This window comes from Juglans regia, chromosome 8 (assembly GCF_001411555.2).
Source record: "Juglans regia cultivar Chandler chromosome 8, Walnut 2.0, whole genome shotgun sequence".
Classification (NCBI taxonomy): domain Eukaryota; kingdom Viridiplantae; phylum Streptophyta; class Magnoliopsida; order Fagales; family Juglandaceae; genus Juglans; species Juglans regia.
In genome coordinates this window covers 9,406,296-9,430,074 of record NC_049908.1, presented here as the reverse complement: position 1 = coordinate 9,430,074, position 23,779 = coordinate 9,406,296, and the positions used below count along the sequence as shown (strand labels likewise).

The 23,779-nt window shown below is 37.4% G+C and overlaps 2 protein-coding genes and 1 non-coding gene across 4 annotated transcripts; 2 read left to right on the top strand and 1 right to left on the bottom strand.

The window, feature by feature from the left end:
* Positions 1-1,035: 1,035 nt before the first annotated feature.
* Positions 1,036-3,734, top strand: LOC109000470 (probable protein phosphatase 2C 49). Its single transcript, XM_018977339.2, has 4 exons — positions 1,036-1,284; positions 1,932-2,129; positions 2,228-2,463; positions 2,883-3,734. The coding sequence occupies exons 1-4, from the start codon at positions 1,207-1,209 to the stop codon at positions 3,451-3,453; spliced, it is 1,083 nt and encodes a 360-aa protein (XP_018832884.1). The 5' UTR covers positions 1,036-1,206; the 3' UTR covers positions 3,454-3,734.
* Positions 3,735-6,672: 2,938 nt separating this feature from the next.
* LOC109000471 lies at positions 6,673-16,279 on the bottom strand. Of its 2 annotated transcripts, XM_035693333.1 has the most exons (8): positions 15,901-16,279; positions 15,253-15,352; positions 14,734-14,829; positions 14,554-14,606; positions 13,670-13,718; positions 13,241-13,288; positions 12,834-12,942; positions 6,673-6,939 (listed from the first exon to the last, which is right to left on the bottom strand). In XM_035693333.1, exons 1-7 carry the CDS (start codon positions 16,149-16,151, stop codon positions 12,853-12,855), a joined length of 687 nt encoding a protein of 228 aa, XP_035549226.1. In that variant the 5' UTR covers positions 16,152-16,279; the 3' UTR covers positions 6,673-6,939; positions 12,834-12,852. The 2 variants fall into 2 exon arrangements, with proteins under 2 accessions (XP_035549226.1, XP_018832886.1); XM_018977341.2 differs by lacking the exon at positions 6,673-6,939 and having other exon boundaries at positions 12,687-12,942; positions 15,901-16,277.
* Positions 16,280-19,719: 3,440 nt separating this feature from the next.
* On the top strand, positions 19,720-19,858 carry LOC118349369. The gene has a single exon (XR_004802339.1). It is a non-coding gene; the product is annotated as a small nucleolar RNA Z247 (small nucleolar RNA).
* The last annotated feature ends 3,921 nt before the right edge of the window (positions 19,859-23,779 follow it).

The following is a 23,779-nucleotide window of genomic DNA, read 5'->3' as shown; positions in this document are numbered from 1 at the left end:
TTGGGAAATGGAAGCAGTCACCAATGACATCAAATTCACTCTTACAGATTTTGCAGCTTGATCAACAAAAAAAATTCATCGATCCAAAAATCGATGCGCGCATAACTTAGCGCAATGGGCAGCATCCAACCATCTTTATGGAAGCTTACCCATCTCCATTATCCCACCCTGCATTTTACAATTCCATAATGGTAAAGACCCCCCCGTGTAATTAAGCTTGTATTTTATCAGACAATATGTATATGTTTCTTTATTAATGTTATCTACCTTGTTGAGAAAAAAAAAAAAAAAAAAAGAGAATACCATACCCACTCTTTATTATAAAAATAACATTATTATGCAATAAATTTTTTAATGAATTTTTCTATATACTATACCATCAATTATTGAATCTATTATTTTAAGAAAAATTATATATATTGTGCTATCAGTTTATTTTTAGAAATATTTTAGTTACAAAAAAATCTTACACAAGTAAATTCACAAATTGATGTTGTTTGATGTGATATATTAAATTGTAAAATTACTTTTAGAGAAAAATAAATCTAGCGTATCATATAAAGTTATATCAGTTTGTAAATTTATTTTTGTGAGATTGTTTTGTGAGTTTGTGATTGTAGCACTTTTCTTTTATTTTTATTTTATTATGATAATATTAAAAATATTAAAAAATAATATTTTAAGAATAAGTGTAGAACAGAACTGAGGGTACTAACGTCAATTGAGTGTAAAGACGTTTGAGTCTTTGACTTTCTGCCACCGCAAACGTAAACGACATACGTCACTAACGGTCCATCTACAGCCCCTCGCCCTTCCACTCAAAAAGGTCCACATGCCAGCGCACATTCGCGGAAGGTACGCGAAGGGCGTTTACGTCATTGCGGGAAAAATATTTCAAACTTCCGCGTGTCCGTCAAGCGAAGCTCACATTCGTGTACTTTCGACTCTCTGAGTGGTCCCCATGTATCGTACGGACCATAAGCTCACACCTGTCCACCCTCTCGACAACTTAACCGGTAGTCACCGGTCAATCAGTTTTCCTCCACGCTCCTCTTATAATGACCAGTGCCGACCGTTGCCCCCCTCTGAAAAGCTTCTGGTCATTGCTACGACATACAACATCCGCAGCGCGAGAAAATTCTCAAGAAAGACCGAGAAAATATCAAAGATATCTTCCTTTTGTTTGTTCTGGAATGATATTGGAAAATGGTTGCTGAAGCAGAGATTGTGTGCCAACAGAGCGTGACTGTGTTGGACGTTCAGTATATCTCAGCCTCTCAAACGGTGAGATTTTCTAATCAGCTTAATTAGTTTGGTGTTTTGTTTCTTTGGTCTTATAATAGGCAATTTGCTAATGGGCTTGTGCTACTCTTACACATGAAGTTCAAGATTTATTTTTTTTTAATTTCAGGACTTATATAGTTTTATATATTAATATTTCCCTTGCATTCTCACCTCAATTAGCTCTGGATTTGGTGTCTCATCCTTGGTATACATGGGATTCGGCTGGTGGGTTTGTGTTACTTTTCAATATGAAAGCTAAGGTTCTGATGTTTAGGATTTTAGGACTTATTTTGAGTTGGATCAAGTGCTTAGATATTAAATTTAGCTGAACGTTATTGAGGATTGTGTGAAAAATATGACTTTATTGTAAGATTGATATTGTCAGTAAATTCCTAGTGATGAGATTAGCACACCCCCTATGCCACTAAATATGAGTAATGAGATTTTCCAATAAATTGAAGCTATAAAATTGATGCGTCAACAAGAAGATTTCATATGCACTATAGGTGCACAAAAATGTGTGATTATTTGTGTCAACATGGGTGTTGGTATTATTCGTACTGGTAAGATTTGGGGCTGGGGGCCGCAATTTGTAATATTTAGTCTTCAGGGGAAAAATTTGACGCTCGTTTATTTCCTACTGATAGGATATTAAAGGCACGGACAAAGTTCTAGATGCAACTCTTGTATCTTCCACCCTGCCATTTATGCCCACTACCCGTTCTGGTAGCTTTGCTGACATTGGTCCTCGAAGATACATGGAAGATGAGCATATCCGTATAGATGATCTATCCTCGCACTTGGGATCAGTTTTTAAGTTTCCCAAACAAAGTGCCTTTTATGGGGTAATGAGCTCTCAAGCCTTGGCTGCTGTGAAATTAATTCTGATGATTATGTTGCTTTGCAACTTGCTGAAACGGCTGATGATGTATATGCTACACAGGTATTTGATGGTCATGGAGGACCTGCAGCAGCAGCTTATATAAGAAAGAATGTTATTAGACTCTTTTTTGAAGATGTCGACTTCCCCCAAACATCCGAAGTTGATGAAGTTTTCTTAGAGGAGGTTGAGAACTCACTTCGGAAAGCATTTCTTCTTGCTGACCTGGCCTTGGCAGATGACTGTGGTGTGAGTAGTTCCTCAGGGACAACCGCTCTTACTGCTTTGATATTTGGAAGGTATATTAATATACATGCTTTAGGATTTTTCTCTTATCAAAAAGATTTTTCTTCTTTCCTTGGAAAAACATTGTTTTAATTACATCATATTAGTTTCACAGCATCATTTTATGCCATTTTACTGCCTTGTTTAAAAGATGCTGAGTTAGGAATATACGTATTCATTTGCACAAGTATCTTGTTTTAGGCTCCTTGGAACACCAAACAGTTGCTCGATTCCTGATTTCCTCAACTCAACTTTTGCTGTATTGGTTAGATGAGCTAATGTTATCTTTAAACTATTTCTTACTTATGTTGAAGGCGAGTTAGCTCAAGAAGAAGTTGCAAATTGCTTTATATATGCTTTGGTTTAACCAGTCTGCTTAGAGTTGTTTTGTCATTACTTTATCTTCTTCTGACTTATCTCTTTTCTCTTCCAGGATTCTCTTGGTTGCCAATGCTGGTGACTGCAGAGCAGTTCTCTGCCGGAAAGGAGTGGCAATTGATATGTCTAAAGATCACAGACCCATTTATCCATCAGAAAGGAGGCGAGTTGAGGAGTTGGGTGGTTACATTGAGGACGGGTATCTCAATGGTGTTTTATCAGTTAGTCGAGCCTTGGGGGACTGGGATCTGAAGTTCCCTCATGGTTCTTCTTCCCCTCTCATTGCGGATCCAGAGTTCCAGCAGATGGTCCTAACTGAGGATGATGAATTCCTCATCATAGGGTGTGATGGAATTTGGGATGTGATGTCAAGCCAGCAGGCAATTAGCCTTGTTCGTCGTGGGCTAAGGCGGCATGATGACCCAGAACAGTGTGCAAGGGACCTTGTCATGGAAGCCTTGCGTCTCAACACATTTGACAATCTCACTGTGATTGTTGTATGCTTCTCTTCTTTTGATCACTGGGAGCCATCACCACCTCGGCAACCGAAGTTGAGGTGCTGTAGCCTCTCTGCAGAGGCCATTTGTGGCTTGAGGAGCTTGTTGGATGGCAGTGCCAGCAGTTGAGGGTATATACATTTCTCGACTAAACTTAAGACTGTTTTTGGCTGCTTCAGTTAGATGGGAGAAAAAGCAGCTAGCAGTTCTGTTGGTGCTGATTATTTAGCTACATGTTGTTGACTCCCGGCTTATGTACATAACCAGCTTATGTTGATGGTGATGTAGAGATGTTCTGTATTGATACATTCTGTGTCCAGAGTGCCCTGCCTTCTGAGATTATCCATTTTTCATTTGTGGTGTGTACCTTTTGTATATTCTTACTAAAAGGTCTTTATTTCTTCCTTGCTTATCTGATTCAGGCGACTACCCAAGTAATATATTTGCCATCCATGATGTTTTAGAATGCCTATATACCGAGGGAAGCTAGCTTTTGAGGGTCATAGTAAATGGCCCTCAGACTTCAGAAGAGAGCACCAGTATGTGATTCGTGGTCATTTGATGAACAACATTGAAATGACATTTTTTTTTCTCCAAGATTCTTGCTATACATCCTAGATCCATTAAACCGGATTTATAATCAAATCATGCAAGTAAAAGGGGTCGACCTAGTAGTAATTATCACATACTGTTGGAGTATAGCATCCAAGATAGAAAATATGGAATTAAAATCAAAGTATGAAAAGGGCAAATTAGAGAATGAACAATGACAGTTATTTCTGTTATTAGTCATTGACAGTTATTTCTGTTAACAAGTATTTTCTGTTATTCACTTCTAATATCTGTATAAATACATGTAAAGAACTATGATCCAAACTTACTTTTATTCTCTCAATCAATTCAGAAGCTTAATGCAATATTCAATAGTCTTCATTTTCTTTCTCTGTTTCTCTGTTTCTCTAGTCTTTTGTCAAGTTCTCAACATGGTATCAGATTAAAACTTCCGCAAATCTTTCTTTTCTGGAACTTGATTTTTCTGTTTTCTGCACTACAGTATTTTCTCAAAATCTTGTAGTGACTCTTGATACGATCTCCAACTTCTCTCAAGATTTGTTTTTCAAGATCTGCAAATCTGTGTATTCTTTATTATTCTTGAAATGGCCTTTGAAAATTTTACGAATTCTGTGATCATTAATCCATCAGATGACTCTTCCAGTCCTTACTATCTTCATCCCAGTGATAATCCAGGTGCTCTTCTAGTTTCTGAGATATTCAATGGAGACAATTATGTTGCTTGGAGTAGATCGATTGTTATAGCATTGACAGTCAAGAATAAAGTTGCATTTGTTGATGGTTCTATCAACCCACCTTCTACCACACAGATCATTGCACACACAGCCTGGTTGCGTGCAAACAATTTAGTGCTTTCTTGGTTGATCAATTCTATTTCCAAGGAAATTAGAAACAGTCTGTTGTATGTTGCTTCAGCCTTGGATCTTTGGAATGAATTAAAGACTCGGTATTTGAGAAGTGATGGACCAAGAGTATTTCATCTTGAAAAGTCTTTAAGTTGCATTAATCAAGGTTCTTCCTCAATCACAGAATATTTCAGTGCTTTCAAAACACTTTGGGATGAGCATGTGAGTTATCGTCCATTTCCTACCTGCACATGTGGAAAAATGTCATCTTGTACATGTGACCTTTTTACTTTCTTGATGCAAAGACAACAATCTGATTATGTTTTGAAGTTTCTTGTTGGCTTGAATGATTCGTATGCTTCTGTCAGAAGTCAATTACTTCTTGTTGTTCCCTTACCAACTATGGCCAAAGTGTTTTCTCTATTAATTCAAGAAGAGTCTCAAAGACAACTTAGCAATTCAGTTTCTAATGAAACTCATGCACTGATGGTAAAACAGTTGAACCCAGCAACTTCTTCATATCGATTCTCAAAAGAAAGATCCAAGAAAGCTTCACTTCATTGCACACATTGTGGATACAATGGACATACCATTGAAAAATGCTTTCAGCTTCATGGTTATCCCCCTGGGTGGACTGGACCAAAAGGGAAACGAAATTACTCTGCTCATAATGCCATTTCAGCTGAGGTTTGCAATCAAACCAACAATGAGGAACCAAAGTTTTCTTTAACTGCTGAAGAAATTAATAAACTCATAGCTCTTGCCAACAATTCTCAGTCTTCTACAACTATTCAGCCTTCAACTTGCAATCTTGTTACATCCTCAAATTTCTCTGGTAATGTCTCTAAATGTCCTACTTCCTTGACTCAAAAATCCAATTACCATTGGATTCTAGACACTGGTGCAACAGATCATATGATCTGTTCACCACTTTTATATTGCTTTCCTCCCAAAGATATCAATACTTCAATAAATCTACCTAATGGCCAAACAGTTCCAGCCACTCATATTGGCACAATTTGCCTTTCCGATCAAATTTTCTTATCAAATGTACTATGTGTACCTTCATTTTCTGTTAATCTCTTATCTGTCTCAAAACTCACTAAATGTTCTAACCTTTGCTTATCTTTTGTTCATTCTCACTGCCTTTTACAGGACCAATCCATGAAGAAGATGATTGGGATTGCATTTGAAAAACAAGAGCTCTACATTTTACAACAAGATAATCCTAAGGCTTCTTCCTGCAACTCTCCTAAGTCTAACTCAGCCTCTTTTGCTTCTGTTGTATCACAAAATCCTCCAGACATCTGGCATTACAGATTAGGTCATGCATCCCACTCTAGATTACTTCTTCTCAAGAAGTTAGATCCTTCAATTTCTATCAACTGTCAAAGTGTTTGTGATGTATGTCCATTAGCAAAACAAAGAAAGCTTCCCTTTGCTGTATCTCATACCAGTTCTAATAAAATTTTCGATTTGATACATTGTGATATATGGGGTCCATTTGCAACAGTTTCTTACTCAGGTTATAAATTCTTTTTAACAATTGTTGATGATTTTACAAGATGTACTTGGGTTTATATGCTTAAAACCAAGTCTGAAGTTTCTTTTACACTCAAGAATTTCTGCAATATGATAAAAACTCAGTTTAACACAACTGTTAAAACAGTAAGGTCTGATAATGGACCAGAATTTTTCATCAATGATTTTTATCATGAAAATGGAATTTTACACCAAAGAAGTTGTGTAGAAACTCCACAACAAAATGGAGTAGTTGAAAGGAAGCATCAACATTTAATTAGTACAGCTAGAGCTTTAATGTTTCAAGCTAATATTCCCTTATCTTTTTGGACTGATTGTGTGTTAGTTGCTGCCCATATAATAAATAGAATTCCTACCCCACTTCTCAATAATAAAACACCTTATGAAATGTTGTTTAACAAAATACCAAAATTTTCTCATTTAAAGGTTTTTGGCTGCCTTTGTTTTGCATCTACATTGCAACATCACAGACACAAATTCGATCCAAGAGCTACAAAGTGTGTCTTCCTTGGATATCCATCTGATATCAAAGGCTACAAAGTCATGGATCTCAATAGCAATAAAATTTTCATTTCAAGGAATGTCATATTCCATGAAAATGTTTTCCCATTCAAAGCAGTCCCCACAAATTCTCATACTCATTCTTTTTTGTTTCCTGCATCAGAGAATTCATATAGTACAGATTACTCTCCAAAAATTCCAGTTGTCAGTTCTAATCAGAGTGAATTACAAAATCTATCCATGAATGACTCTATGCCAAACCTTGATCCAAATATTTCCATACCTCATGATCAGTCTAATAACAGCCCAAACAGAAGAAAATCCTCTCGAGTTAGACAGAAACCAAGCTTTTTGCAGGATTACTATTGCAGCAATGTTTCTTCAAATGCAACTCCTCTCACTTCTTCTAATGATGGTTCTAAAGGTAATTCATATCCTATCTCATCCTTCTTATCTTCTAGTAGACTATCTAATTCCCATAGAGCTTTTCTTGCTTCAATTTCAAATTGTTCAGATCCTAAATCCTATAAACAAGCTGCACAATTTCCTGAATGGCAAAAGGCTATGAAAAATGAACTTGAGGCTTTGGAGTTAAACAAAACTTGGAACCTTGTTACTCTACCTAAAAATAAACAAACTATTGGCTGTAAATGGGTATTTAGAGTCAAATATAAAGCTGATGGAAGCATAGAAAGGCATAAGGCCAGATTAGTGGCAAAGGGCTATAATCAACAAGAGGGTTTGGATTTCTTTGATACCTTCTCTCCTGTGGCAAAAGTGACTTCCATTAGACTATTACTTGCTGTGGCTGCAATTAAAAACTGGCATCTTCATCAATTGGATGTAAACAATGCATTCTTGCATGGTGATTTACAAGAAGAAGTTTACATGGAGCTGCCCCCTGGAATGCCTAATACAGAAAATAAGGTTTGTAGACTTTTGAAAAGCCTTTATGGTCTCAAGCAGGCATCTCGAAAATGGTTTGAGAAACTGTCCACTGCCCTCATTAGCTATGGTTTTACTCAAGGGAATTCTGATTGTTCTCTTTTTATAAAGAAATCCACAACATCTTTTATGGCATTACTGGTATATGTTGATGATGTGTTGCTGGCCAGTGATAGCCTACAGGAAATTCAACTCTTAAAAGAGTTTCTACATGATCAATTTACTATAAAAGATTTGGGGCCACTAAAATATTTTCTTGGCTTGGAAATAGCAAGATCCAAAGCAGGTATTTTCCTCTGCCAAAGGAAATATACATTGGATATTCTTCAAGACACGGGAACAATTGATGCAAAGCCTACTGCCTTTCCAATGGAAACCAATTTGAAGTTGACAGCCACTGATTCTATTTTATATGAAGATCCATCTGCCTACAGAAGACTTATTGGGAGACTATTATACTTAACACTTACAAGACCAGACCTTGCATATTCAGTTCAAGTCCTAAGCCAATTCCTTGCTAAGCCTGCTGTGAGTCATCATCAAGCAGCAGTTAGAGTATTAAGATACTTGAAAGCCACTCCAGGTCAGGGATTGTTCTTCTCGGCATCCTCAGAATTGCAACTCAAGGCATTCTCAGATAGTGATTGGGCAGGGTGCATTGATACAAGAAGAAGTGTCACAGGGTTTGCAGTATTTTTGGGAAACTCATTGATCTCATGGAAATCCAAAAAGCAAGTAACTATCAGTCGATCTTCTGCTGAAGCAGAATATCGAGCCCTTGTAGCCACAACATGTGAAGTCCAATGGTTGGCTTATGCACTACAGGACTTACAAATTCACCATTCTCAGCCAACATTGATGTATACTGATAGCAAGTCTGCAATGTCCATAGCCTCCAATCCAGTACAGCATGAAAGAACTAAACACATCCAAATTGATTGTCATCTAGTTCGTGAAAAGCTACAGCAAAACCTCATCAAGTTATTCTACATTCCATCTCGGCTACAGTTGGCAGACATCCTTACAAAACCACTTGGTTCTTTACCTTTTCATCATACTCTCCGCAAGATGAACATCCTCAATATTCATGTTCATCTTGAGGGGGGGTGTTGGAGTATAGCATCCAAGATAGAAAATATGGAATTAAAATCAAAGTATGAAAAGGGCAAATTAGAGAATGAACAATGACAATTATTTCTGTTATTAGTCATTGACAGTTATTTCTGTTAACAAGTATTTTCTGTTATTCACTTCTAATATCTGTATAAATACATGTAAAGAACTATGATCCAAACTTACTTTTATTCTCTCAATCAATTCAGAAGCTTAATGCAATATTCAATAGTCTTCATTTTCTTTCTCTGTTTCTCTAGTCTTTTGTCAAGTTCTCAACACATACCTATCAATGGGCTGTCTACAACCTCAAGGAAGCAAAGCATTTCCGTCTGCACCGCACATTGATGGTGGGCAAATGTCCATTCATTGGCACCAGATACACATACATGTTGATCCCATCCATCTCACATATCTAGAGGACTGGACGTGCACGTAAACCACTAGGTAGTAACCCATTATACAAACAGTCGTCTTGTATTGTCGTCCATAGGCGGTAATCCTTAGCATTTTTCATTCTTGAATTACCAAGTATAACAATTCAAAATGAGAAATAAACAATTATTATATTTTCTAGTTTATTTTATTAAGTGAAAGATAAAAACTAAGCCTGATGCAACTGCAAGATCTTAAGCAAACAGAATTCTCTGTTTGGGGGGTAGCAAGTGACATCAGGAATTAGTTCTCTCTCAGTTCACTGCTTTTGTCCGAGAGTAATGTTACTCTTCATCCTATCTTTTATCATCTTTAATCACGTCGATTAGGTGATATATATTACATAAACTTAAATAGAAAGCTTCTTAAAATGTGACATCTCAGCTTTGCTACGATGGCAAAATTCACCACAGTTCTCTCAACATGATGCAATGAAAGAAAACTTTTGAGATCTATAACAATGTATGGTAATTGTATTTGTATCTTTTAAGTGCATCTTTTTTGGGGATCAAATGTCAAGTCCAGCGTTGATTGCAAAACTGGACTTCATAATAACTCAACTAATTTTTAACTAACGTTTTCCTTTGGGTCCTCTGTCCTCAACAGCCTAGCCCGACCCCGACAGAGGATCTGAACCAAGAACTCCTGTACAGATCTCGAGTTTGTGGGTCAGAGAGAAAACCTTTCTCCGATTGAGTTTTCCATATTGGTAAACATGAACACGGAAAGTGGACAGGCAGGCTAGGTCGGTGAAACAAAAAAGCCATGTTCTTGCAACTACCTTGATCAACACAACAAACTGTAAGGGTCCAGAGGTTGAGCAATGTTGGGGGAGATTGTGTGCAGAAGTAGTTAAAGTTGTTGAAGGCTTGTGAGAATAATCACATGCAGTTCGTAGCATAAAGTTAGAAAGTTAGTTTTGTTAGTTCAAAAGTTGGTGATAATACGACAGGTCGTGAGTGTATTCTTGTTTAATAGAGTTTGATTGCACGGTGTCGTTGAGTTGAATGTAAAATGTGTAGGAAGCTGAAAACGGTGTCGTTCTAATAATGGTTAGCTATAAAAACATATTGGAATGAAGTGAAAGGGAATAAGAAGAATTAACAGAATTTCCCTCGCAATCTTTCTATTCAATTCTCTCTCTTTTCTCTCTCTCTCTCTCTACTTCTTGGACTTTCTCTCTCTAGTTCTTGGTAATTCGTATTCGGTGAGTGGGCCCATTACAATTGGTATCAGAGCCACCCCACATCTAAAGCCATGTTGCGACGGTTGCAATCGTGCGGCACCGGAGGTGATGCCGGCATGGCAGTGTTCGCCCGGAGCTAGGGCCAACCAGTCAGACCATTGGCTTGGTTTATCACCTGAAAAACACCTTAAAAATTTCTCAAGCAGTTTGGACTGATATCTCAATAGATTTTGTGGAAGGATTGCCATTGTCTAGAGGTTACTCAGTTATTATGGTGATTGTTGATAGGCTTTCGAAATATGCTCATTTTTTGCCTTTAAAACATCCCTTCACAGTAGTTAAAGTTGCCTCAGTTTTCTTGGACCATGTTTTTAAATTACATGGCATGCCAAAATCCATTGTATCAGATCGTGGTTCCACTTTCCTCAGTTCCTTTTTGAAGGAGTTCTTCAAGTTACAAGGTGTAAATCTGGCTTATTCTTCAGCATACCATCCTCAAAGTGATGGCCAAACCGAGGCTGTAAACAAATGTTTAGAGCAATTTTTAAGGTGTTTTTCAGGTGATAAACCAAGCCAGTGGTCTGACTGGTTGGCTTTAGTTGAGTGGTGGTACAATACCAGTTTCCACACCTCTACTAAGATCACTCCCTATGAGACAGTTTATGGTGTTCCACCTACCCCACTCAGAGGCTATGTTCCTGGTCTTTCATCTAATCAAGCTGTGGAAGAATTGTTGAAGTCTCGAGAACAGATTTTAGACATTTTGAAGACTAATATGTTGTTGGCACAAGAAATAATGAAATTTCAGTATGATAAACAGCATACTGAGAGAACTTTTACAGTGGGAGATTGGGTTTATTTAAGGCTTCAGCTTTATAGACAGAAGTCTTTGGCAGTAAGGAGAAACATGAAACTGTCACCTAAGTTTTTTGGTCCTTTCCAAATATTGGAAAGGATTGGACAGGTGGCTTATCGTCTTGAATTACCTCCACAGTCACAATTACATCCTGTTTTCCATGTCTCTTGTTTAAAGCAAAAGATTGGACATCATATTTCTCCTTTGACAACATTACCTCCAGTGGATATTCAAGGTGAACTTGCACCTGAGCCTCGGATTATTCTACAGCGTCGTAGCAGAAAAGTGAACAACAGAGCAATGGTCGAAGTTTTAGTTCAATAGGAAGGCACTGATGCTGATCAAGCTACCTGGGAACCTTATTGGCAATTAAGGAAAAGTTTCCCTCACCTTGTGGGCAAGGTGCTTTGAAGGGGAGGGGTGTATAAGGGTCCAGAGGTTGAGCAATGTTGGGGGAGATTGTGTGCAGAAGTAGTTAAAGTTGTTGAAGGCTCGTGAGAATAATCACATGCAGTTCGTAGCATAAAGTTAGAAAGTTAGTTTTGTTAGTTCAAAAGTTGGTGATAATACGACAGGTCGTGAGTGTATTCTTGTTTAATAGAGTTTGATTGCACGGTGTCGTTGAGTTGAATGTAAAATGTGTAGGAAGCTGAAAACGGTGTCGTTCTAATAATGGTTAGCTATAAAAACAGATTGGAATGAAGTGAAAGGGAATAAGAAGAATTAACAGAATTTCCCTCGCAATCTTTCTATTCAATTCTCTCTCTTTTCTCTCTCTCTCTCTACTTCTTGGACTTTCTCTCTCTAGTTCTTGGTAATTCGTATTCGGTGAGTGGGCCCATTACACAAACGAATTAACCTTTTCTATGGGATTAAACGAGCCCTCGTTCTGCAGAATCCTGTAAATATAAGAATGTGCACCAAATATTAAACAAGCCCTCGTCTGAGGTGTAGTACTTGTCATCAGTAGTCATTATTCTTGCTGGTTAAATAACTTTTGATTGGCACCAAAGTGTCCGGGAACAACCTCTTCACTAATCCCGTGGGTATATGGGCCCTCGGCAAAGAGTTATCCGCAAGTGTATATTGGGTAATTCAAGGGAAAAATCCCTCAATCTGATGGCCTCTATAGATTGTTTGCATCCAAGAGAATTTGAATCTTAGACCGAGGAGGTGCATACCCCAAACCTTTTACCACTTGAGCCAACCCCTAGACGTTAAGGTTAAAATAATAACTTCACGATGTCAGAGTGGCATCATTCTTAAATGGAGAGATCGTTAGGTAATACCAACAAATCAATAACAATGTACATCACCAAAATTGATCCGAGTTGACCCTAAAATTATTCACCAAAGAAACTCCATAATCCCAGAGGAACAAAGTAATTTTTAATATATGTATGATGTCTAAAATACATGGTACCAATTATTTCTTTACAGTTTAAGCATTATAATTGGTTGTGGCCAATCCATGTCGAAAGAATCAGTGACAACTATCGCACATAAGGTTTACCTGCCATTTGTACTATCAGCTAGTTAAAGTCTGCTTGGTAGCTTTTCACAAACGTTGCAAATCGTTCCAAACCACTTCGTAGTAAGCGTTTAAGTAAAGGTCGCAGTGCCTGAACAAATTCAATATCAGAAATAGAAAAATGATGGATGACATCTCTACTTCTTTAAAGTGAAGAAAAATCTAACGCAAAATCCTTTTTTCCTTTAAAAATGGAGAAAAAAATAAAAAGAAAAAGGGAACTTTGAGGCATATGCCTGAAAAATATTTCATACTCAGATCCCTTTCCTTTATCATTCCAAACAACAGACAGATCTTCTTATGATAATTTGTTGTTGTTCCCTAAGTAATTTGAGGTGCTCCAGCTTGGAGCGATGCATAACATCCAAAAACAGAGTCAAAAAGCTTACCGACGCCACTGGAACTAAAATTTGAGGAACTTCATATGACACTGTCAGCTGGAAAGAACAAATACAAATAAATGCAACGACATAAGTAAACCTTGAACCAAGAGAGGTGGAAAATAATTGAAGAGACACTCTCTACTTCCGCTATTATGAAAGCATGTCAATAATTAACTTTTTAATCACATTCCGTCATATGCTATTTCCTCTAGCACATTGAAACAGTGGTCAAGAAGGAATATCCTTCTTACTACGACAATCAAATTTAACGTACTGTCTCCTTACTGCGGCATCAATTTGATTGCATGTATATCATTCACAAGTTCATCAAATTGTGGCAAATTAAAATTGTTAAGAGGGGCAAGGAGCATTGATAAGACCATAAAAACAATGGTGGAAACTATAAATCAAATGTTGTAGGAACAGCAGCCTTACTTCTACAATGCATGATGAAGGCCCTTTTGGATAAAATCGAACAGCACCTCTGCCATGAGAATAATCAGTCTATCAAGATTCTGATATTATCTTAAACATAAATATAGTATATATATTGTGTATGACCTGAAACTATACCCAATAAATTCATTTTTTTATGTTCTTATCCATGAACAAAAGGGGACTTAGACATAGCAAGTAAAGCAGTAGCGAATACTTGTGAAAGGAACAGGCAGTAGTATGTTCTAATTTCCAGTGCATGCTCACAAGAAACAACAAAACTGAATAGGTCAAACGGCAGAAAGAGGTTTTCGTGATGGTTCCAAGGACTCAGAAGTTGCAAATTTCAACTCTTGGTTTCATTGTGCTTCACAGAATAAGCAAACCACCATTTTTCACCCAAGCAAAATGTAGACAAATTGCAGCAATTTGACACCTGGGCAGAAGTGTCAACTTTTCAAACAATCCATACTTCTTGAATAATTGATATCCAAGCAACTAAACACGTGCAAATACTAAGGGTGCTATTACTATAGGAAAACATAGAGGGTCTAACTCAAAATGTCAATAATTTAATTAATGGACTGCTTCACTTAAATATTTGAAAAATCAAACTAAACCTGGTCATTTAGGAAATGGTAAGCACTATAAGGCAAAGAGAAAATGTCAATGTGTTGAGGCCTCACAACCTGCAAGATTCCACTATACTCTTTTTCATTGTTTAATTTCCAGATTCTGTATTGTCTCTCTCTCTCTCTCTCTCTCTCTCTCCCCTTTTTTATGCCATCATGTGCTTCACCTAATACCCTTGGAAGACATGCACCACTAATATTGAAACCAACAGATAAAATACCTGATACTGTATCACTGTTTCTTCTAATTACCTGTTAGGAAGACCTTCCAGAGATCTCCAATGGATTTTCTGATTTGGGATAGGCTGCAAAAAAATGTATAATAGCATGACTCAAAGGCAAACATACAAAAAGCATAATTATATATTAGCAGAAATATCAGGAGGGAACAAAAACGAATTTCAGGAAAAAGTTCAACATAAACATTCTTACCTGCATATTTCGGGCAAGCCAAGTGAATTCAAAATCACGATCAAATGCTTCATACTTCAGTGACCATCGAGATAGGTCTGGCTTGTCTTCCAATATCTGTTAGGAGAAACTAAACATCAGCTAGCTACAAGGGACTCAATACTATCATTACAGTGATGCACTCTTTTTGAGGTGTTAATTTGACTGGTTTGCAAACTCATTAATAACTCAACTCTGCCATAACATTCCCTGCAGTTATGGATACTATGGAAATTAGAACCATTTCTATCTTCTCAGATTTGGCAGACTTAATAATTTATTGACTGTTTGCCATATTAAGCTGAGCTTTAAAACCGAGTTAAGTGTCGAGTAGTATCAGAGTCAGATATACAAGAAACTAAACATACCCTATAAGCTTTACAAAGGAAACTTTGCTTTTGTCCAAGCAAGTAAAAAAACCTGATAAGGACAATACTTTGGAAACTCAGCCATCACAATCAAAGTCGATTTAAAGAGTTATTTTATGATATCTAGTGGCACCTTTACAGATGAAATGAATGGCATCCAACGGGGAATGGCTTCACGGTCAGAGTAACAGTTATAGGCAACTGAAATAGGCACATCAAGTTCCATCTTAACCCTGCATTTTGTCAAATTTTGTAGTTAATAGTAGTAACTAGTAAGCTGGTGTCTTAGGTCAAGTTGCCAGCCGAGGCACATCTGGAAAAACGGTATGTAGGGACTTGTATTATATCAAATAAAAAAAGTCGACACAGTAGAGCATCTTGGCATCAATTATCAGGTAAAAAATTCACATTAAGAAAGAAGCTATGCAGAGTTACAAGATAACCTCATTTTGTGTAAAAAAGATAGATCCAATGTGTAGAATCAACTAAGAGCCACCACATTCTCGCTGATACCTCTTAAAACTACAAACAAGTAATGCGGATCTTCAATAAGATGGAAATTAGGCACACTGTTTAAAGAAATTAAAATGTCATGGGTGTCGACCCATCGCACTAAACCTCACACATAACAATCCAATCACTGCATCAAATAATTCGTCACAAAAATCATTGGGAGCCGTTAGAAAACTTGAAGTTTTATGAACCTAGGCAATAACATTACAAAATCCGATATGAAACAAACAAAATGAAGACAAATTCTTCAGGAAGATTGAGTTTTTACGTGCAATCCTGCCATTCCATGACAGGAGAAAGGGGCTTGGAGCCAGTGAAAACCGAGCTTCGCTTGGAGGACCCATTTGGGATTCTGAAGAAGCGAGACTGCGGTCTCAAAGAATGGTAGCTTCTCCAAGTGGCTATGCTGGCTATGGAGCTGAACAGGATACCGTTTCCGGGTCTTGTTCTTGTCATCAATTTTCTAACACACAAAGAGTTTGGGCTTGAAATCGCATGGGATATTGCGATTGCAGACATGGTACACTGATTTTGGGGAAAAGCCAGGAGAGAAGGATAAACGAGGCGGTGACTGATTGACTGCCAATGGCAACAAATCCACGGTAGAAGCGAGCTTGTGTATCTGACACAGATTTCTCAGCTGTGAAACACTGCTGCCTTGATGCTATCCTACACAAGCTGTTACAACATAGATATGACAGACCAACGAAGTCCTTCCAACGGTGAACCCACGTGTGGGCATGCCTGTTGCAATTCTGATAGCCAAAGAGAGGCATTGTCCTTGCCCCTCTTTTGGGCTATCCAAATTTCACTGAAGTTCAGAGAACCTCATTGAAAACGATCATATTGCTAATAATAAAATTTCTATATATTTTCAATATCTTTAAAATGTGGAGATATAAATTAAGATGGTATTAATAACGCACTCCATTTTTTGACCCAATGTGGTTGGAAGACATGTTTGGATGTTGATGGGGTCGATAATATGGTCCAATCCACTTGGATGATGCGCATGAATTCATTTAAGGATATATCGCACGTAGGGAAACTTTGGAGATGTTTGGCAAACAAAATCTACTCAAGCCATGTTTGGATACAGAGATGGTTTTTTTAATTTCATCTTATCATTACAACTTTTTTAAATTCTCACACAAAATATAACAAACAAAATATATAATTATGCGAACCGATTCAGTTCGATTTGGTCTGATCCTATAAAACATAAAACTAAGACCGAATCGGTTATAATTGGTTTTTAAAATGGAGGAACGGGTCCAGGACCGAACCGGTCCAAAACCAAACTGAATTGGTCCAATTTTCTGGTTCACCGATTATTTTTACAGCCACATATATAGTGTCCTACCCGTAGTAGAACGAAGGCATTATCAATCAAAGGGTTATTAACTTATCAAAGATATTTATTAGTTTAAGGGTATTTCATTTTTGAAATTGTTCTACTACTAATATTTGAATGCTAAAAATAAATTATTGTTAAACAACATAATATTGATTATTTTAACTAAAATATTCATTAGGGTCGGGTAGCATGCCTCTACAACCCGGCCCGCCTAATCCGCCTATCCCACTATAGGACGAGCATGCAACCTGCCCGCCATGGGTCACGCCCACGACCGTGGATCTATGTTTCTGTACACAAATCTAAAGCTCTACAGAAAAATATGAAATTTCTTATTGGTTTTGTTATATTCTTTTACTATATTTGAAGTTTTGTGAAGAATCTATTGTTGGACTGTGTGGCAAGACGGTGGTGGCGTCAATCTACCCGGTAAGTGAAAATAAACGGTCAGATATATGTGTGGAGACGGAGTGTGGGAAGGGTGGCTACCCACCCAATTAGGAAGAATAGCACCCCTAAAAATCACACCCTTTAAATTTTATATTGTCTCTATTTATCTTAAACCAAACAATTACTTGCTAGCCATTGATATCAAGTACAAACCTTACAACATGCCTAATGCAGCGTGCCAACATGGAACTAAGGGTTGAAAGCAAAATAACAGATCTAGTTGTAACCAATTAAGGTGTCATTTGGATATTGAGTTAAGATGAGATGAGTTGAGATAAAAGTTAAAAGTTGAATAAAATATTATTATAATATTATTTTTTAATATTATTATTGTTTTGAAATTTAAAAAAATTGAATTGTTTTTTATATTTTATGTGAAAATTTGAAAAAGTTGTAATTAGGGATGAGCAAAAACTACGCCCACTCCAACTTTGTCCAAATTCTGACAAGACTTCGACTTTGACAAAGTCAGAGTTTTCAAAAATCGGAGATCGGAGTCGGAGTCTGGAGCCTGTGTTGGCTCCGTACTCCGACATAAAAATAAAAAAAAAACTCTGAAGCGATTTTCTATTACTTCTCTGTCTGTATTTTTAGTATATTTTCTGTCAATCTGCCATTCTGCCTTTCTTGAGACTTGCGTCTCTCTGTCAGTTCATCTGTCTTGTCCCTTTCTGTCTACTTTACTTTTTACTTTTTTTGAGTTTTTCCTTCTTTTCTTTTTAATTTCTGTTCTAGGGCCCCGTGAGTGGACTAATGACATGATGTTAGCTTTTTAACTTTTTTGAGTTTTTACTTTTCAAATCACTATCAGGACTTTCTTGCTTTTTTGAGTTTTTTTTATTTTTTTATTTTAAGTTTTGGTTCAAAGTTTCAAACCGTTAGTGTTGGTACCAATCCCCACCCTTCATTTGTTTATATCTATTTTTTGATCTCTCATATCCGAGCTCCTCTTCGTCTTCAACATCAATTCCTTACTCTCTCTAATTTCTTTTTATGTTTTTGTGAAGCCATCTTGCAAAGAGAGAAATACATGTGGTTTAGACTCTTATGAGTATAGTCTCTATAGCCAGCAAACCCATCAGCCAAGAGATGGTTCGATAGGCAACAATGGCAACTCAAGTTCTCGCAGAAGGTGGCTCCATTGGCTTTAGCAGTGTTGACACCTCCGCCGTTCAACGATGGCAGTCACTGAGGCCCCCCTCTCTCTCTCTATGTCGCTTTGACACTCCAACAACTTCGATCGAAGTCAGAGTCCACTCTTAATACAAAATTCGGAGTCGGAGCCCAACTTCGACTCTGACAAAAGTTGGAGTTGGGTTTTCCAACATCGCCGAAGTTGGAGCCCAGCCCTACTTGTTATGATTAGATGAGTTAAGATCACTCTTGTATTCAAGCCGGACTAAGAATGTTACAATATTTTAAGAAACACTCATATATATATATATATATATATATATATGTATATATATGTTGAAGACCAAGTCCAAGATACTGCGGTTAGAGACCAAGTCAAGGAGGTTATGATGGAAGAGGAGCATACTTGATCTTGGGAATTATCACAAACTTGAAATCTGAAAGTTACCGTAGTTGTAGTTTATTCAAATGTAAACTTGAAATTTAAATTCTTGCTATTTTGGTCAACAGCACTTGTATAAATCATGTGTAATCCTCACAGAAACATAGTAGAGAAATATACGACTTCTTTTCATATTTCAGTCTTCTGAACATTTTACATGGTACCTGAGAGCTAGCAAGACTAACGCCCCACCTTCTAAAATGTCTATCTCCTCCAACTCCAACCCAAATCAGTCCCAACTTCCAACCTTTACAACTATGCCCCACATGGTCACAGTCAAACTCCACCGTGAGAATTATCTTCTTTGGAAAGCCCAAATGGTTCCATACTTCAAAGGTTAGGATGTATTCGGCTACATTGATGGTTCTATTCCAAAACCATCTCTGACCCTCGAAAGTTCTTCCTCCACCAGTGATATCTCCCCCTCACCAATTCCTGCCTATCTACAATGGATAAAGCAGGATAATCTCATTCTGGGCACTCTAATGGCATCTCTTACTTAGAGTGTCATTGCTTAGGTTATCAACTATAACACGTCTTGAGACGTGTGGCTGTCCCTTGAACAAAGTTTCTCCTCCCAATCGAAGGCACGCATTGTTCATATTCGGACTCAGCTAGCCACTACCACCAAAGGCGCTTCCTCTGTCATTGATTATTTTCTTCATGTCAAAGAGCTCTCAGATGAGCATGCAATTGCTGGGCAACCCCTCTCTGAAGATGTCATCATCTCTTACATCCTCGCCGGTTTGGGAAACGATTATGAGTCGCTGGTTTCCACTCTTACGGCACGGCTAGATCCTCTTAAACTTGAAGAGGTCTATTCTCTTCTATTGACAAGTGAGTCTAGACTTAACCATCACAATCAAGTCACACCCATTATCAATGCTACTGCTATTGTTGTGACCAAATAATCTACAAAATTGCGGACGAGGCCATAATGGAGGGTATAAAGGCCGGGGGCATGGTGATTGTCAAGATATTTTGTTAAAATATCTGTTTAAAGTAAGACAATTGAGGTTGATTGGTCATACAAATATGATTAAATGTTACCCTTTTTTAAAATGGACCTTGTCTCATGGGCTATGAAGTTTAAGAATTATTTTTCTCAACACTTGCTTATTCTTTGTCATGGGCTAATGATAAACTGTGTAGGTGTTGAAGGCCCAAGAGCCCGAGCTCCTCTTAGCCTTTGAGTCCCGAGTCCATCGAAGCATTAAGTCTCTCAGCCACTCAAACCCTTTACATTTCTTTTGCTAAGAAGCCGAGTTCTTCCAGAGGGTAGAATGAAGATAAAGATAAGGCGACGGTTAGAGGAGAAAGAGGGACAAATGATGAAGGAAAGTGAGGATAAAAGGGGTCGAGGCTCAAGGATGCCGGGAGGATTATTTTGCTGTTCTTGTAATGTTTTCTATTTTACTTTTGCTTTTTATTACAAGTGTTGCTCTGTTTGGGTTTCTGTAAAGCTTTGGAATCATCTTTTATAGGATGATTCTAGGCTAATCTCTGCAACTAGGGTTGCAGGGAATGGGGTTTTCTTCCTCCTTTTGAGTATTGATGGTTGCTATGATTTTTAGCAAGACCCTGTCTCTGTATTTTCATTCTCGATTCACTGTGTGCTTCTGAAGGATCTCTTGTTCTTGACCTATTGTAGACTCATGGCATATCAGGACCTTGCAATAATCAAAGATCTCTCAGCCCTAGGGTCTTAGAATGAAAATGATGATTAATATAGTGAGAGATTTATTTTTATTAGTGCTATAATCTGAGATTGCATGTTTTTTCTGAGTTTATGTGTAAATATCATGACTGGTTTGACACAAGCATATGCACCCCCTGGCCAACATCTCGATTGTTGAGGAAACCCTAATCCTATGTTCTTAGTATTTACTCTCCTGCCATTACTTTTTCGATTCCCCAAAAGTTCTAAACTATTTTATCTAAGTTGATTGTTTCTGTTCATCAACTCATTTTTCCAAGAAATTAAAGAGTGCAAAAGCTATTTTCATTTTAACTTGAATTCATGTTTTATTTCCTTTAGAGTAATTACAGTCCCTCATCCTTAATGTCTGAATACAAACTCATCCTACATATTGTACAAATTCCAAGTACATAATTCATCACATTCTCACACTAAATAACCTTAATCCCATCCAACTATGAATGTCCATATGCTTCCATCTTTTACTATTCTTTTTCATTTGAACATTTTTGCTTGATTGATTGTGTCGACAAAATTGTCCCTATGGAGATAACTTTTGAAGCTCCATGTGCTATTAAACCTGCTTTTATACTTGAAAGCAATATTTGGTGAGTACCATATGGTAACCGTGGTAGTAACAATAACTACATTGGTCGTAGACAATTTAGCCGCACCTCTCTTGTTTGCCAAGTATGTGAAAAACCTGAACATTCTGCTAAAAAATATTTTCACAGATTTGATATTTCCTATCAGGATAATTCTAATAATTCTAATGCAACCCAGCAACCACAAGCCATGGTCACATCAAACCAACACAACTTGGAGTCTAATTGGCATCTGGACACAGGAGCCACGCCTCACTTAACAAATGATGTCAACAATCTCAATATTTGTAATGAAGATTATGATGAACCTGACCAAATTCAAGTGGGAAATGGAGCAAGTTTGTCCATCACAAAAACTGTTTCTACCTTATTTTCTTCTCCTTTCAAACCGTTTGTTCTCAATAATGTTTTGCTAGTTCTTGAAATTCAAAAAAATCTTATTTCTGTTCAACAATTATGTTTTGATAATCATGTTTATTTTGAGTTTCACGATCTTTATTTTGCCATCAAAGACTACTCGGAGAACATCCTACATCAAGGCAATCTTAAGGATGGTATGTATTTCTTCTCACCAGCTCCACGTCAAAGTCACCCTTGGGCCCTCTCCATTGTTTGTTTATTTATTTCTTGTTGGCACTGCAGATTAGGCCACGCGTCCATATGTGTAGTCCAAAATGTCCTATCTAATTTTTCTGTTCCAGTTGATAAAAATAAAATGCAATCTGCGTGTCTGGATTACCAAATGGCCAAAAGCCATGCTTTGCCATTTAAGTCTTCTTCTCATGTGTCAAATAAACCTCTTGATTTAATTTTTACGGATGTAGGGGGACCAGCTTCTATTCTTTCTAATTCTGGTGCAAGATATTATGTTAGTTTTCCTGATGATTGCACAAAATTTTTATGGTTTTTTCCTTTTAAAATAAAATTCGATGTTGAAAAAATATTTTTGAATTTCAAACTTATGTTGAGCACTTATTTGAAACAAAAATTAAAGCCATTCAATCCGATTGGGGTGGTGAATATAGGCGACTCAACCAATTTTTCAGAGATTATGGAATTCAACATCGTCTCGCCTGTCCCTACACCCATCAACAAATGGGTTCCATTGAGCGCAGGCATAAACAGGTAGTTGAAATGAGACTTGCTCTTCACTTACATTCCAATTTATCTAAATGTTTTTGGGAAAACGCATTTCAAACTGGTACCTATATTATAAATCGACTACCAACTCAAATCTTAAAAAATAAATCCTCATAAGAAATCGTTTTTAATAGAAAGCCAGATTATTCATTTATGCGCACTTTTGGTTGTGCATGTTGGCCCTACTTACGACTATACAATATACACAAAATTTATTTCCGATCTAAAACGTGCATTTTTATTGGCTATAGCCTTTGTCATCACGGATACAACTGCATCGATTTATCGACTGGAAAATCTTTTATCTCGCGACATGTCGTCTTTAAAAAAAATCTATTTCCTTATCTTAAAAGCCAACTTCCACAAAAATCCACCAACTCCACTGACCTTGTTCTCCTCCCATATCTCGGTCAAATGCCTTCCACTTCACCTATTTGTGATGTAGGTACCCATGCCAATCCATTCTCTATATCTCACTTAATGCAAGTCAGCGACAACATACATCTTCATGGCAAAACGAAGAGAATGCGTCTCCTGTAAGGGATATTGAATCACATCTTGAGTTGTCTCATTTGGTGCAGCCACGTTCCTCTCCACCAGTCCAACACATGCAGGTCCTGCAAGCCCCAAGGCACTCTATAGTTACTCGCTCAAGAAATAATATAGTCAAGCCAAGTATACCATTTCCAGGAATTATTTGATATCCACTTCTGAAAGCACTTGTTGCTTTTGTTACCATAGAATATTTTGAGCCAACATGTTATACAGAGACTTCCAAATATCAACAATGGCGAGAGGCGATGAACAAAGAGTTTGATGCCTTGCTCCAAAATGGTACATGGACTCTAGTACCTTCAAAACCTAACATTAATGTTGTAGGTAGCAAATGGGTATTCAAGATTAAAAGGAATGCAAATGGTCAAATAGCATGCAACAAAGAAATGTTGGTAGCTAAATGATATCATCAGCAACATGGTGTGGATTTCAATGAGACTTTCAACCCTGTGGTCAAACCGGCAACAATTCATACTGTTTTTTCACTAGCTATGACTCACAAATGGCCCATTCGCTAAATTGATGTGCAAAATGCATTCCTACATGGAACATTACAAGAAGAAGTCTATATGGTTCAGCCTCTCGGATTTCAACATCCTCAATATCTGAATCACCTATGTCGTCTCAAGAAGTCTTTATATGGCTTACCTCATGCCTTGCTTTCTCGACTTACAAAAAAACTCAAGGCCCTCGGGTTTCACGATAGCAAGGCATATACATCTCTCTATATTTATCACACCTCCTCTATGATTCTATATATTCTAA

Excerpts from the sequence above, each read along its gene's own strand:
- LOC109000471 (XM_035693333.1), bottom strand. The coding sequence starts at position 16,151 with ATGTCTGCAATCGCAATATCCCATGCGATTTCAAGCCCAAACTCTTTG. Across the intron at positions 15,353-15,900 it reads ATGGAATGGCAGGATTGCAC|GGTTAAGATGGAACTTGATG; the intron begins GTAAAAACTCAA and ends GACAAAATGCAG. Across the intron at positions 14,830-15,252 it reads CATTCATTTCATCTGTAAAG|ATATTGGAAGACAAGCCAGA; the intron begins GTGCCACTAGAT and ends TTCTCCTAACAG.
- LOC109000470 (XM_018977339.2), top strand. The coding sequence starts at position 1,207 with ATGGTTGCTGAAGCAGAGATTGTGTGCCAACAGAGCGTGACTGTGTTG. Across the intron at positions 1,285-1,931 it reads ATATCTCAGCCTCTCAAACG|GATATTAAAGGCACGGACAA; the intron begins GTGAGATTTTCT and ends TCCTACTGATAG. Across the intron at positions 2,130-2,227 it reads AACAAAGTGCCTTTTATGGG|GTATTTGATGGTCATGGAGG; the intron begins GTAATGAGCTCT and ends TATGCTACACAG.